This window comes from Schistocerca serialis, chromosome 5 (assembly GCF_023864345.2).
Source record: "Schistocerca serialis cubense isolate TAMUIC-IGC-003099 chromosome 5, iqSchSeri2.2, whole genome shotgun sequence".
Classification (NCBI taxonomy): Eukaryota; Metazoa; Arthropoda; class Insecta; order Orthoptera; family Acrididae; genus Schistocerca; species Schistocerca serialis.
The window spans coordinates 612,433,252-612,449,432 of record NC_064642.1 but is presented as its reverse complement, the minus strand read 5'-3'; the positions used below and the strand labels follow the sequence as shown (position 1 = coordinate 612,449,432).

The window sequence follows — 16,181 nt, the reverse complement described above, 5'->3', positions numbered from 1 at the left end:
AACAATGGAGGACTCGTCAATCGACAGCTGAAGAATGGCATTATTGAAGGGAGTGGTAGCTTGTGGGGAACACCCGTTATAATTGTGGCCAAAAAACTAGTAGAGCAGGATGAGGAAATACAGATTCTGTTCCAACTATAGTTACTTAAATGCTATAATTGTGAAATATGCATATTCAATATTGAATATTATGGAAAAAATTGGACAGCTTGGGTGTTTCAGCAATGGAACTGAAAAGTGGTTTCCACAAGTTGACAGTGAACTGGCTGAAGACAGCATTTATCGTCCCGGGTGGGCATTACCAATATTGGTGGATGCCTTTTGGACTTAAGGATGCACTGGCCATATTACAATGATTATTGGATGGAGTGTTGGGGGGGGGGGTGGGGGTTTAAACCATTCCAGTGTATGGCCTACTTAGCCCCCGTAACTTCTTGCTGTCAATGGTTACCTGAAACTATCCTGAAAGTGGCCCCACAAGCTGCCACAATGGCCATTGGTTGCAGATTATAGGTGACACATGCAGACTCCAAATGAAAACAGAATGATAGGAAGAAAAATGAGAGCAAATAAAGTCAATAAAAGGAAAACTAATTAATTTAATAAAAATAATAATCAAAGTCTTGCTGTTACATTTAAGACTGGTGAACCTATCAAAACAATGAATTGCAGCCTTCTAAAACTCTGCTTTATGCAATGTCATGTGAAGTTCTCTAATGTAAGTTAATCTCTGTGATTGTAATAACTGTATATGTGACGCTGAATCGTGTCTTGTGTGGAAGGATCCAGTAGTGTTTGGTTAGTGTTCTCTCTCTCTCTCTCTCTCTCTCTCTCTCTCTCTCTCTCTCTCTCTCTGTGTGTGTGTGTGTGTGTGTGTGTGTGTGTGTTTTTATCATGTGAGATAAAATACAAAAATAAAAGTGCCACACCCAGGATTTAGGATAAAAAACTGGACAAGGGAATGGAACTGAATTCATCAATTTTTTGGCAATTTGGCAACAACGAGTGTGAGTGTAGTGTTGAGTGCTTTTGATTGGAGGAAACCAGCTCCAATGCATCAAGTGTCAACTATCAAGTAATTTTAATCTGACTATAGGTAGGATGACAAAGTTTGGGCCACCATCATGGTATCTGCGGAACTGAAGGAAGAAGCATTAAAAGAGTCTCGTAATCATGTGTTGCAAGACACAGAGGGGAAAGGACAACGGGGCACATAATGGCTAAACTGTTTTGGTGGAGAATGCGAAGACAGGACCTTGACCAGTATGTGAAGAACTGCATGCCATGTGTACAACAAGCCGATTTCAGACCTCAACGAATACTACTTCAAAGATTACCAGAGGTGTCTACACCATTTGAAATGGTGGGGATGGACATTTTGGGTCAATTTAGCAGGACGCTGAAGAGTGACCGCTGCTTGTTAACCATCACAGACTAATTTTCTGATTACACTGCAGTGGTTACCATCCCAAATCAACAAGGGAGTACAGTAACAAAAGCAACAGTAAACAACTAGTTATCGAAATTTGGTTTACCTGACGGTAATTACGAATCAGGACACCAACTTTGTATCCAAATTGATTATGCAATTATGTCACCTATGGCAGAATCGAAGTTAAGAAGTAGGCCCTACCACCCTAGGGTAAACTTGAGGATTGAGCATGTTCACCATACTATTGGTAAAATGTTAAATTATCTGAATAGTCATCTCATCGACTAGGGCATTTATCTACCGTTTGTTGTAGCCACATACTATTCGAAACTGCACAATAGTGTTGGGCTCTCACCATATGAGATGTTATACAGTAGATCCATCATCATTGAAAGTTATTAAACCTAACCTTGAGAAAAATGGAGAATCCATAAAAAATTTAGCAAAAAAACATTAAAGGCTGTCTGGGAAGAGTAAGGCAGTGAGTTCTTGAGTGGTAGGAAAGAATCAGGAAACATAATGTTAAGTTATCTGAGTGTAGGACTGGCCAATAGGTCACGCTAGTGACTTCCCATACACCTAGGAGCAAAATGAAGAAATACCAGGGCCATACGAATCAGAGAGCTGACAATGCCTGTGAATATGAAGTTGCAATTACTAATTTCAACTTCCATTGTCTGCATAGGATGAGTTAAACAGTTTAAGGCTACCCTGGACACACTACTTGAATTGTCAGTGCCATTATCTATGAAGATGGCAAAAGGTAAGAAGAGACTAAAAGGGGACAGAAGGTAAGTAAAGATGCAGGATGTATTGTTAATCTCCAAGGGGAGAGAGGAAGCTGTGTGTTGATGTCAATGGATGAGTTCAGATTGTGCCAAAGAGAAAGAATTATCTTATGCACAACCAATATGGTCCAGACTGACATGGAAGCACATGAGATACAGATTTTTTAAGTAGCGAAAATGGATCAGGATTTCGAAGAGATGTTCTGATGCAGCAACCAAACTTCCAAAGTGTCAAAATGCAATGGATTTACTCTGTATTTGCTCCAGAGATAGTCACTGAATTGTTACTAAAAAGGTCGTCCCAAGGGAATGACAAAGGTAGAATTCCAAAGCAAGCGGGATATTAATTAATAGTCCAACCTGCAATATAGCTCCCAACTACTGTCACTGAGATGACTTATGAATACGGTACAGCCCTTGCTGTAATAGCTGGAAAACCTTTACACATGGTGCCACTCAGTACTTGACCACCTTAAATAATACCCTAAGACTACATCTCCTCCATTTGTAGGGTGAACTGATAGCCCCATGGGAAGGTCATTTTACCACTGTGCACATGTTTCAGCACATTCAGCAACACCACTTTAAGCAACGAGACATGATTATGAATGTGAGTGTGTGTGTTTCTGGTACCACTGCAGTTTTGGCCTGACTATATGTAATCTATGTCTACTACAAGCAGACAACTCCCCCAGCTCTCAAGCTCCCAGAGCAACAGTTGCCGAAAACATTTAATAGTAAGGAACAGCCAATGAATCATGTGGTTTAAGCTATGGATTAGAATAGAAAGATGAGGAAAACTTTGCATTTTTACACCAATCTGCAAAACGTGTTAAGATAGTTGTTTCCAGAAATGTACACAGGTCCCACATGGGAGACCAGGTGTTTCAAGCAGGAAGGAGTGTTACACCATGATTCAGTTTAGTACAATGAGCTTCTCTTGTTATGCTCTGAAAATGATGTCATACAGAGGGAAGCAAGTGTCAGTTTGCAGCTCAGGCAGCATTTGCAAGGTATATTCACAAAGAAAGAATGCTTATTCATCAGGAAGCTGACAAAGCAGAATATGCTAGTCAGCAGCTCTGAAGGGTGATGCTGGCCAATACTACAGTTCCGACTAGGCTCATGCAGGGATTGATTAAACAAGAAACGCTGAACAAATGAAGTCACCACCACTGAATGATGACACTAAGCTGTTACAGCATGCTGTCTCTCTCTTGGGTGGGATGCTGCTGTTTGAGAAGTACCAGCCAGCAAACACTCATAAAATATCACCTAAAATCAGACCCTCACTCTCAGATGTTCTCTGTATATGACTATATCGAGTTCACCTTCCTCAGCTGCAGAGTTAGAGGTGGAGGACACTGCAGTGCCAGATGACGTATCCAGTCACCTACCAAGAAATTCATCTCCAGTAGCAACAGGCAAAGGCCTGTGCTTAAAACCATGTGCAGACGACTTGGTGCGTTTGCACCATTAGGGGTCCCTTAAGTGTCTTCTTCCTGATAATGGCTACCTCCCTAGTGATGCATCCAGAAGTTAGCATTGCATTGATGTGTCTATCAGAAACAGTAATACATTTCTTTCATGACTACATAACAACATAAATCTGTCTACAGACCAAAGATGAGTGAACATCACAGAAGTTCATTTGGCATGGCCATATTGAAAGTGGTATGGCCTTCCCTTCCTCCAACCTCTTAACTGATTTACTGTGCCAATTACAGTGGCAGCTTAAGTTTAACATGGACTCCAAACACCATTGCAGCTCAGCATTTTTCACTCTGAGAAATAACTGCCATAGATTAAGCAAGTTATAAGCAACAGAAAGAAATCCTAGGAACCACTGAGTACAATACTACACCTTTGGTTTTGTAGTGTGACAATGAGTCATTTAGTCACTGAGCCTAATCTTAAGCTGTCTCTCACAAAGCAAGTGCCACCTTAACTTTGCTTGACTGTTGCTAGCAGGGTTGGAGATAGCTGGTCCACCTGCCTAAGATGTTCAGTGGCAAGAAGATGTTCAGTGGCAAGAAGATGTTCAGTGGCAAGAAGCGTCATGCAAAAATGCATCTTTTGCAGCATACTATCAAATTAAGCGGAACATTGTCCTAACTAGGAGAGACCTCTGTAAATGATACACTGTTACAAAGTTCACCTAGTAGGAAAGTGAGACCAATTAAAATGCATACACAATCATAAAGGCTCAGCTCACATAACAAGTGCCAAATGGTGCAGGAGAACTACTCTGGGTAAGGGGAGGAACTGCCCTACTCAGTGATATTTTCTTTGCTATATAGCCATTGGAACCCAATGACAAATTGGCAATATCACATACTTTTATATCTAGAAGCACGCCACATATGTAGGAAGTGAATGGAGAACAAATGGTCCCAGTTAGTGTGGATAATATTGGCACTGATGAAATGATTATTACCACTTTGGACATCCTGGGGGATGACAATTTGGACAGATCAAGTTGTGGACCTTTGCCATAAGCAAACCACAAATGCAGCTGCATTATGTGAAAAAGTAAAACATTTGAAAGGGAAAGATAAGGTAGCAATAGAAATCCTATTGACACAGTTCACAGTTTTGTTTAAGATTAGTGGACCATTACCACGCAACACAGGATCCTCCTGGCGGTTAATCCTCCTGTCTATAACAAACCATAGAGAATGCCTCAACACATGCAACCAACAATGGAGGACTCGTCAATCGACAGCTGAAGAATGGCATTATTGAAGGGAGTGGTAGCTTGTGGGGAGCACCCGTTATCATAGTGGCCAAAAAACTAGTAGAGCAGGATGAGGAAATACAGATTCTGTTCCAACTATAGTTACTTAAATGCTATAATTGTGAAATATGCATATTCAATATTGAATATTATGGAAAAATTGGACAGCTTGGGTGTTTCAGCAATGGAACTGAAAAGTGGTTTCCACAAGTTGACAGTGAACTGGCTGAAGACAGCATTTATCGTCCCGGGTGGGCATTACCAATATTGGTGGATGCCTTTTGGACTTAAGGATGCACTGGCCATATTACAATGATTATTGGATGGAGTGTTGGGGGGGGTGGGGGTTTAAACCATTCCAGTGTATGGCCTACTTAGCCCCCGTAACTTCTTGCTGTCAATGGTTACCTGAAACTATCCTCAAAGTGGCCCCACAAGCTGCCACAATGGCCATTGGTTGCAGATTATAGGTGACACATGCAGACTCCAAATGAAAACAGAAGATGTTCAGTGGCAAGAAGATGTTCAGTGGCAAGAAGATGTTCAGTGGCAAGAAGATGTTCAGTGGCAAGAAGATGTTCAGTGGCAAGAAGATGTTCAGTGGCAAGAAGATGTTCAGTGGCAAGAAGATGTTCAGTGGCAAGAAGATGTTCAGTGGCAAGAAGATGTTCAGTGGCAAGAAGATGTTCAGTGGCAAGAAGATGTTCAGTGGCAAGAAGATGTTCAGTGGCAAGAAGATGTTCAGTGGCAAGAAGATGTTCAGTGGCAAGAAGATGTTCAGTGGCAAGAAGATGTTCAGTGGCAAGAAGATGTTCAGTGGCAAGAAGATGTTCAGTGGCAAGAAGATGTTCAGTGGCAAGAAGATGTTCAGTGGCAAGAAGATGTTCAGTGGCAAGAAGATGTTCAGTGGCAAGAAGATGTTCAGTGGCAAGAAGATGTTCAGTGGCAAGAAGATGTTCAGTGGCAAGAAGATGTTCAGTGGCAAGAAGATGTTCAGTGGCAAGAAGATGTTCAGTGGCAAGAAGATGTTCAGTGGCAAGAAGATGTTCAGTGGCAAGAAGATGTTCAGTGGCAAGAAGATGTTCAGTGGCAAGAAGATGTTCAGTGGCAAGAAGATGTTCAGTGGCAAGAAGATGTTCAGTGGCAAGAAGATGTTCAGTGGCAAGAAGATGTTCAGTGGCAAGAAGATGTTCAGTGGCAAGATGTCTGTTTCAAGTACAGATATTTGTTGTAATAACTGGAAGTTTTCTCAAGATATAAAATGACTCTTCCCGAAAGGCATCATTTAAAGCAATAATGCTGTCTTCCTTCTAAAGAAGAGATATCCACAATGATGCAGGTACTGTGAAGTTAACTGCTAGTTGTGCGCCTGCCTACCATGGTCGCTCTTGAGGATAGGCTCTGTCTTGCAGTTGTAATGTCAGAAGCTGACATAACTTGATATTGGCTAGTGTAGGTAGCATTCAGAGAATATTACAGGAAAAATAGCATATGAGCTACCACCTGCAAACATGCAAAGCTCCTTGCACAAAAGCAACCTAGAAAGACAACGGTGCCTGCCAGCAAGCCATAGCAAAAGCCAGCATACACTCTACACGATTTTTATTTTATTGTATAATCTTTCTTTTGATGGATGTCATGATGAAGCACCAAGAGCTGGTTTAATATGTACAATATTTATTCACAGACAACCAGTTTTGGTCAAGTGACCATCATTAAGTCACCTATTATGTCACTGGTGATGACATGGCTGTCCGTGAATACACATTACAGCTGCTTTTGGTTGTCCATGACTTCATTCTTTAAGTACTCGAAGTTCCTCAATCGGGGGGAGGAGCAAAGGATATCTTGGGGAAGGTTAAAAGGGGAGGTCAGGTTACTCAAACCCCAGGATGACGGGTGTACTGTACCCCAGCTTCAGAACAGACGAGCTAAAGACAGAGTGAGATGAACAGATAGATTATGTGAGCTTGTTTATACAGAATATTGAAGATACAGTCATTCACAGTTTAATTGTCATATATCTTTATATGAATTCATAAATTTACTGTATCAAAGGAAAGTGGAATCGAGAAAACTAATAACAATTCTGAGACGCAAATGCTGCCAGTACCCACCTTTAGGAGGATTGTCAGTGTTGTTTACATATACACATGAAGGTAATGAAAAATTACTGATCTTTAGGAACTAATGGTTCCTGCACCAGGGAAGAAACAGGAATAGACTAGGAAACATTAAAAAGGAAGGGCAGGTTATTCAGACCCCATGCGGGAGGGATCCACATGTAGTGATAGACAAAGATTATAATGTTCTACCATGTTCTCAGCTTTCTGCAAAAATTTAACTCAATTTGCCAACTCTATTATTCTTGTCCTTTCACAAATTCAGAACCAACTTGCTCAATGTTGGTCTACACCTCACCACAGCCCACATTCAAAAATCTGCCCTTATAAAGTCAACGAGTAATGTAAATGTCTTGTGACTAGGGCCTCCCGTCAGGTAGACCATTCGCCAGGTGCTAGTCTTTCCATTTGGTACCACTTCGGCGACTCGCGTGTCGATGGAGATGAAATGATGGTGATTAGGACAACACAACACCCAGTCCCCAAGAGGAGAAAATCTCCGACCCAGCCGGGTATCAAACCCGGGCCCTTAGGATTGACATTCTGTTGCGCTGACCACTCAGCTACCGGGGGAGGACAACAAGAATTAATACCTACACTATGACAACTGCCACTTATTCCACATCAAATTTCCCTTCCCTGCAGCCTACGCATCTGCAGCATCTTAGTAGCCACCTCTCCAGAGCAGTATCTTCCATTTATCCACCTACTAACAAAGTTTCCATTTCCAAAACACTCAAAACTCAAAAACCCCCCTCATCACTCTGTACCACTCAGGCACTGAATGCCTCAATGATTTATTACTCTGTCAAGGCAATGACTGTCTTAAGTCAAGCCCTGGACTGAGATCCTCTCCCCCTGATGTCCTCTCCACACCATCACACACTGTTGCCTTCCATCAGCCTCCTAACCTCAGTAACATCCTAGTCAAATCTTATAAAATTTCCAAACCATTATGTACCAACCCTTGCCATTGTTCCCATTGTAAAAACTGTCCCATGCACCCACCCACTACCACGTACTACAGCCACATCGATGGGAAATCTTTCAATAACGGGGTGACCAACTTGCAAAACAATGCACATTTTTTTATCAGGTAACTTGTCTCAACTAACAGTATTTTATATAGGCATTATAACAACACTAAACTGGCTGAACTTGTGCATAAATATAAAAGAACTGTCCACCTTGGGGACACCCATACTCAAGATGCTGAACATGGTCTACAGCTTGCCTAAAGGGAAGTGAGTGCTTGCTGCATCACAAGGGCTATTTTGTTTTTCCCAAATAATGCCACTTTCCCTGAACTCCACCAGAGATAGGAAATTGCCCTCCAACAAATCCTTGTATTCCCCCCCCCCCCCCCCCCCCCCCCCCCGCCAGACTTAATCACCATTAACACCCCTCTTTTTTCATACTACCTTATGTTAAGGGTAGCAAACACATTGAATAAAGTGACTGCTTCAGCAAATTAGTAATTCGATTCCTTCAGGTTCCCCAATGCTAAGTATCTTTTTGGGCACATTTTAGTGCTAGTGCAGCTGCAGCCTTTTTGTGAGAGCAGCAACAAGTAAATATTCATATTTTGATGTGCAAATGATGGGAATCAAGTCAATATGGTGTTACCTTTTTCATCTGAGACAGGCTTTTGTGCTCTTTCAGCTGAAAGCCAATAGCCTCAAGACAACTGCGGCAGCATTGTCAATATATCCCTTGTTCTTTATTGTAAAAATAAAATGATAAATGTTTATGGTAAATCAATTCTGTAGTGTTCTGTAAAGAAAAAGTTAGCACTCATCTCTCAATCAAAATTGTATGCAGTGGAGGTTGTTTAACTGTGAGGCAAGTCACTTGAGGGGGAAAAAAATGTTCAGAATGAGTGTTCTTACTTATTAATAAATTTATTTGCATTACAAAACTGGAATATGTCAGACAACATTTGAACTGAAGAAAAATTAAATATGCGTCAACTGACTTAATCAAATTTAAAGTTATTGTGATCTAAAGAGAATATATTTCATACAATTTATTATATACACTAGAATTAATTATTTGAAAAAGTAATTCTTGAAAATCTTGAATAAATTCATTCAAGAACTTCCCCATCTTCTGTACTAAAAACAGAAAACAAATCTGCAAATTCAAGAAAAGGAAGGAAGCAAATGTTGTTGATAATTTACTTCAGAGGTAAATTATTTTGTACTGTTAAAATTTCCTGTAGCTCTTATATCATGAGGCCATTCTGTACATGGTCAGTGAAACTTTGGAAAAAAATATTAATTCCATATAAATCTATAAAAGAAGATTAGATGTTGAGCTAACGAGTAGGAACACAGTTAAGGTCCACTGTCATGATGAACGAATTTTCTTCTTACTTTAGGAATTCAAGGGACTGGTGCCATGTATTGTATGTAAAATATGACATACTCAATCTTTTCAAGTGTTCACAGGGTAAGTTATTTCACACAGTTTTAATCACTAGAGTCTAATGCCAGATTGTGCCCTTTCTTAACCTGTAGTTGCAGTTGGGACATTTTCAATAAGGATAATATACAAAAGAAATAAGGAATGTTTGAACTTATCTCAGCCATTTTTGAACCACTGAATACCAGAAAGCATAAATCTGGAACTCTGGACGAATTCCACTGGCAATAAACTATCCAAAAGAGTTTTTTTACTGAGAGCTTGGTTAAACAAAATACACAGAAGATGCCTGAGTTTAAAAAAAAACTGTCTGAACAAATTTATTAATAAGATCAAGCTTGTACTTGATTTGATTAGTATAATATTAGAATGTGTACTAAGATAACAATAATAAAATATGTATCAAATAGAAAATTCACTTGAGGAAACAACATTAGTTTTTACATTCCACAACCTACCCTCTTTCTTCCCTTAGGAAAGGGATAACAGTTCCAAAAACTAGGAATAACTTTCTCAGTTTTAAATGAGTCTATTGGGAGTACCGGAATTTCGCCTCCTGAAGAACTGACCAGTCATTCAAAAGCAAAAGTTTTATAGATATTGACAGCATTTCTCTGACAAGTCAAGAAATTTTCTCCTTCATCACATACTTAGCACTGAAGCACAGTTTCTTACCTGTTTTCAGCCTGTGAGGTGAAAAAGTTATGCCTTATTACCCTTGGATCTGGCTGCACTGAACATTTTTCCAACAAAGGCATCAGCACACCAGGAAACATTATGAGAGCCTTTTGAATTTGTATATCTGAAGCATCTGGTTCACACTGATTTGCTTCTGCAGGTGGTAAAGGGCCAGAGCATGTGAATATGCAAAATTTGGTAATTGTGAAACATTCCGTGTTGCTTCCCATTCCTCAGCAGCAGCAACAAGCCATGCATACTTCTGTGATCGTAATGCATAGAAATCTATGCACAACACAACAGCCAATGGATCATCTGCAAAGTTGAGTGAAAGCAGAACTTTGCACAATTCCAGTGCAGTTCGGTAACATGCACGTTGGCCTACAAACATCAAGTGCTTAAAAATAGTGATGAATAGTGCCCTGTAACAAAAGAATACAATAAAGTCTATATTAATGTTTCTCATAAAATCAGAGAGAACTGAGGGAGGGAGGGGGGGGGGGGGGAAGGAGAGAGAGAGAGAGAGAGAGAGAGAGAGAGAGAGAGAGAGAGAGAGAGAGAGGGGGGGGGGAGGAGTGAGAGAGAATGAAGGGGTGATAGTGCGATGGAATGTGATGTTTTGAACACGTCACTCAGTTGAAACATACCCCGTAACAATAACAATGATGACATACAATAGGCTAAACTTACTCCAGATTTAACCAAACAAAATATGGAATGAAAACAAAGTTAATTCAGTGTTATGTGGTAGTGACCTACCTTCTACATGTAATTGAAAAACAAAGTAGTTGAGAACAATGTACATATGTCCTGCTACCTGTTCCTTTGCAGGTGATGCCTTCTGTTGTCAATTTCTGGAATCGTTTTGAAAGAAACATAAGCGAATGTAAAAGCTGCTATTGTGAACAGCTTAGCCACTATGTGATCATGCTGATGTAATTTTGGGCACATACTGATCAGGTTTCGCAGTTTCCTGTAATTCTGCTACAAATATGTCACATTTGTTGACTGAGCAAGAAATTTTGGGGGCTAAAGAGGAAAAAATTGCTCAATAACTCACTTCACACTTTTTTTTGAAGGATAATTATACTTTCTGTCATTATTTAAAAATTTATAATCTATCAAAGAACTAAAGTAAAGGCTTAATCAATTAAATTTGTGCCAGTAATTCTTTAAATTTTAAATAATTGCATAAATGGCCAGTTTTCTAGGCAAGACATTCGTCTAAGGGCCCATTCTCCAAAATGTTAATGAAGAATTTTATTCCACAGACCCACCAATAAAATAAGATTTCAGTGAGGATGCTTTCATCACTTTCCAGTATAGATAGTGCTGAGTTAATGTGAAATATTTAAAGACAAAAAACACTTGTCAGCCATCATAGCAGCAATTTCAGTCTCCAGAATACTAATATTTTTACAGAAGTTCCAAAAACTATGCTATGATACTTCTGAAAACGCGAGTCACATAATTCCTTTCACATAAAATACTGCCTCTTGAAATTCAAGAGCAAGTACAGAATACTCATTCTCTCAAGTTATCTACAGATAAATCTTCATCTATGACAGTCAGGTCCTGCAGAAAGTGTCATCACTTCTGTCTCTAAGCTGGTCGTAGGTTGTGTTCCAAAAATGGACAATATAGAGACAGAATTGACGACACTTTCTGCAGGACCTACCATCATTTCGCAGGACAATGCTCAAGCACACACAGTGCAAGCTGTTACTGATTTGTTTGACTGATGGGGCTGCTAAGTGCTATACAACCTACTGCACTCCCCTGACTTAAGCCCTCATGAGCTCAACTCGATTTCTAAACTGAAGGAAACACTTTACGGCATTCGCTTCACAACTGCTACAAATTTGACGGGCAATAGACCATGCCGCTCAAACTGTCAACACAACTGGCACTGTTAAGAGTATCCTATGACTTCCACATCGTTGGTAATGGGTTATACACAATGCTGGTGACTACTTTGAAGGTCAGTAAAACTTTGTAACGTGTATCTATTTTGCAAGAGCTGTAAATAAATAGTTGCCACTATTAAAGTTCCAACCCTCGTATTAATATACTGAAAGAAATAGTTATGTTGCAGGTGAGAGTCCACAAAGGCCTTTATAAACAGTGATAAGGTAAGGTGTACATCATTAAACCTTTGCGCTTTAATGCGGAACAAATTTTTTTATAAATATTTCTTTCAAAATCAAATGAGAAATATCATGGTATAAAAAACTATGGGAAATGAAAAATAGAAGTTTTCTTTTTTCATAAGGAAAACAATAGATTAAAAAACGAACTACAATATCAGACTTCGCATCATTTACATAAAAATGTTTTTGTGGAAAAGAAATCACATAAGCGCACTTCTTGACACCAGGTTCAGCATGTAGACAGAACCTACAAAAGTTCAACAATTGCCACGAGACAGAGCAGTTTGCTGCATTAAAAAAAAAAAAAAAAAACCACGGTGCAGGAAAAATACCAAGCAGAAGGGTCTTGTCTTTGCTACTAGCTTTAATTCTTCCCAATTCATTTATGATCCACTGGCATATGGGAGGCATCTGATACTGAGGTTTTGCTCTTTCTTTATCTTTTCGAAATGATGGAGTACTGAGGATGGTGGAAGAAGAGAGTATGTTAGCTCTTTGAAAAATATTTGTTCCCAATACTGACTTAGTCACCATCCCATGTTTTACTGACTGATTGAAGAAAAGTTTAAATTCTGAAGTTTTAGTTTCATTATTGTTTACAATTTTTTCTCCTCCTATCAGAAAATAACATGAACAAACAGTCAGACAAATGCGATTTGCTTTCTGCACATACTCTGAGATCTTTTAGAAACCTTTGTGTCTAATTGTTGGAGTCACTACAGAACGGTGGGGCTTTAAAAACATTTTCATTAGGTTTTCATAAAATTTTTATAAAGTATTTGGTGAGTAATTATTATTATTGTGTGTCTCAACTTGCTGTAACTTTGCTGTCCAAATTTTTATAAAGTAAAGTTACTTCTCTACTTTATAAATCAGCATATCATGGAACTGGTGGGTGGTTAGAAAATTTTACTATTAACAGATACAAAAATGGGCAGTAGAAAAAAAAGATTGACTAAACTTGCTTTAGAGCTAACAATGGGTGTTTGATGAGAGGAGCCATGCATGTGTATCCAAGCATGCAGTGTTTCTTTTTTATCAGCACGAAACTGGGGATCTTATTTTGTTACTCAGTCTTGTCGAGGAACCATGGCAAAATGGAGGGTAATTTATTTATTTTTGGGATTACTCCATTTCCTTGCTCAATGTGTTCTCCTTGGGTGCCTATGTTACAAAACTGACTACTATTCAGACCAACTACTAAAAATCTGGATAACTGAGCTTGCCCTTGCCAATGGACTTCTCCTTGCAGTGTTTTCTGTGCTACAGGCTGAAATAAAGTCTGACTCCTACTCAGTTTTATGTATTGATCAACATTTCTTCTTTCAATGAAATACCTTTAAAAAAATGATCTATTGGCACACAACCTGCACAGAAAAAAAATCAGTTCTTGGGGAGCTACTGGCTCTTTATTTACATGAAGTGATTAACATTACTGACATGAGATCTCAATTTGATTCCATATCTCTAGCTTTCCAGAAGCCTTTTGATACTGTTCCTCTCAAATGCTTCTAATCAAATTGCAGGCATGTCTAGTACTGGCTCAGCTATTCAATTGGATTCACAATTTTCTCACATAAACGTCACAATCTTTGATAAATGACGGGAAGTCACATGGTGAAATGGAAGATATATCTGGGGTTCCCCAAGAAAGTGTTATAGGTCCTCTGCTGCTCTTAATCTATATAAATGATTTAACAATACATGTTGAGCAGCCTTCTTCGTAAATGTCAGTATCAATGGCAAACAATTTGTGTAGTGAAGTTATCAGACCAAATCGAATTAAAAAATTATTTATACAAGCTATCTGCATGGAGCGAAAATCAGCAGCTGACCCTAAACAGCAGCAAGTGTGAGGTTATCCACATGAGTAATAAATTTCTGTCACACAAAATCTACATAAATTTAAATGATGTCTTTTCATCTAAATACCTAGGAGTGACGGAACAGCATAAATTGGGAGCATCAAACAGAGAATGTTGTACGGCAAATCGAAGATTGTATTTTATTGGCAGAACACTTACAAGGTGCAGCAAATCAACTAAAGACACAGCCTCCACTATACCTGTCCATCCTTTTCTAAAGTATTGCTATGTGATATGGCATCCTCACCAGATAAGACTGATGGAGGATACTGAAAAAGTTCAATGAAGGACAGCCTTTTCATATCATATGATAGTGGAGAGAATGTCATGGATATGATAAGCAAGTCAGTGCTTTTCATGCAGCGAAGCCTTTTCACTTCGGTCACCAATCTCCTCCTCCAAATGTCAAAATACACTGCCCACTAAAAAGTAAAGCACCCAGAAGACATGGTCAGATGTCAATGTAACTTCACACACACACACACACACACACACACACACACACACACACACACACACACACACATTCTTTGTGGATATGTAAATGATTAGAGTTAAAATTCTATGTGACACGTAGAACTGCCATCAGAGTGCATTACTGTTGTTCTTGTTTAGTGTTGTTAGCAAACCTGGTTTAGTATAATGGTTATGAAGAGTTTCAGATGTTGAGTGATCACTGTGAGGGACCCAGGGATCCTGTGTACTCATGTGAAACAGAGTTGTCATACACGACAGTTTGAAAGGGGCCTCATAGTGGGTCTCCATTTAGTCGGCTGGTCAAATTGTGCAATATCCAAATTTATGGGACATTCGGATGTGATAGTGGTCTGATGTTGGATGGCATGGGAATGTGGTGGCAGGCATAATCATAGTCAAGGTTCCAGTCAACCAAATCTGATCACCACCAGCATGGATTGTCACATACTGCACCAAGCAGATCATAAGAAATAAAATAGTCTCTATATTTACCGTATTTACTCGAATCTAAGCCGCACCTGAAAAATGAGACTCGAAATCAAGGAAAAAAAAAAATTCCCGAATCTAAGCCGCACCTGAAATTTGAGACTTGAAATTCAAGGGGAAAAAAAAATTATAGGCCGCATCTCCAAATCGAAACAAAGTTGGTCTATTGTAATATGAGACACAATTTAGGTCGAATGAATGACGATACAGCTACAGTAGTTTGGTTCGAGTCATAAGCTTAGCAGTAAAGCTTTACCAGGTAGCCATTGCTATGCGTCAGGCGCTCCGTCCATATTTATACGGGTACCCTTCCTTTTCTACGTGCTTTGTCTGGTTTGAATTGATTGCTTATTTTTCTTTGATCTGATAAGCGCAGTTTTCTTTGTTATAGGTGTTTACGTCACTCTAAGCTGAAAATGCATTACTGTACTGTGCCATGCATTGTTTGTCACATTCTGATAGTGCGTGTTTACGGCCTGTCGCCGCTCGAGGCATGGCTTCCTTTTGTGCGCGCTACCGCTACTGCTACAAGAGAGGAATCGTCTCATTAGCGAAACAATGGCAAGAAACTGCTATTTATTGTTACTTACACTGCTGCTTTCTTTGATAATGATCAACAAGAACCAAATAATAGACTGCGTATGATAGAAGATGTTCTGAACGAGAGCTTAACGAAAATTTTTCTCCGTTTGAAAATCTTTGCAGGTGCCTCTTTAGTACATTACAGTCTACACAGAAATTAGAGTCATCTTAGATTTAAAAATCTAGTCAATTACCGTGCTTAATTTCCGACTGTATCACTATTAAGCATAAGAATAATACAAATGTAAACATGACATGATATGTATATTCTTCCGCGTTTGCTGTTGTCTCACTCTAGTTTCGTAGTTTATTAGGCAGACAGATTTAAATGAGATAGCAGCAAACACGAAACAATACATGGCAAAATGTTTATATGCGTATTATTCTTATGGTGACGAGAATACTGCATGTGATTCACAATTTATAAAAGTTCCTATTA

At 39.2% G+C, this 16,181-nt stretch overlaps 1 protein-coding gene across 1 annotated transcript in view; it reads right to left on the bottom strand.

Moving 5' to 3' along the window:
- Positions 1-16,181, bottom strand: part of LOC126482358 (transcription factor 25) — a 137,004-nt gene that overhangs the window by 29,622 nt on the left and 91,201 nt on the right. The window contains 2 exon segments of the mRNA XM_050106438.1: positions 10,180-10,318; positions 10,321-10,604. Coding sequence (XP_049962395.1) covers positions 10,180-10,318; positions 10,321-10,604 — 423 coding nt within the window.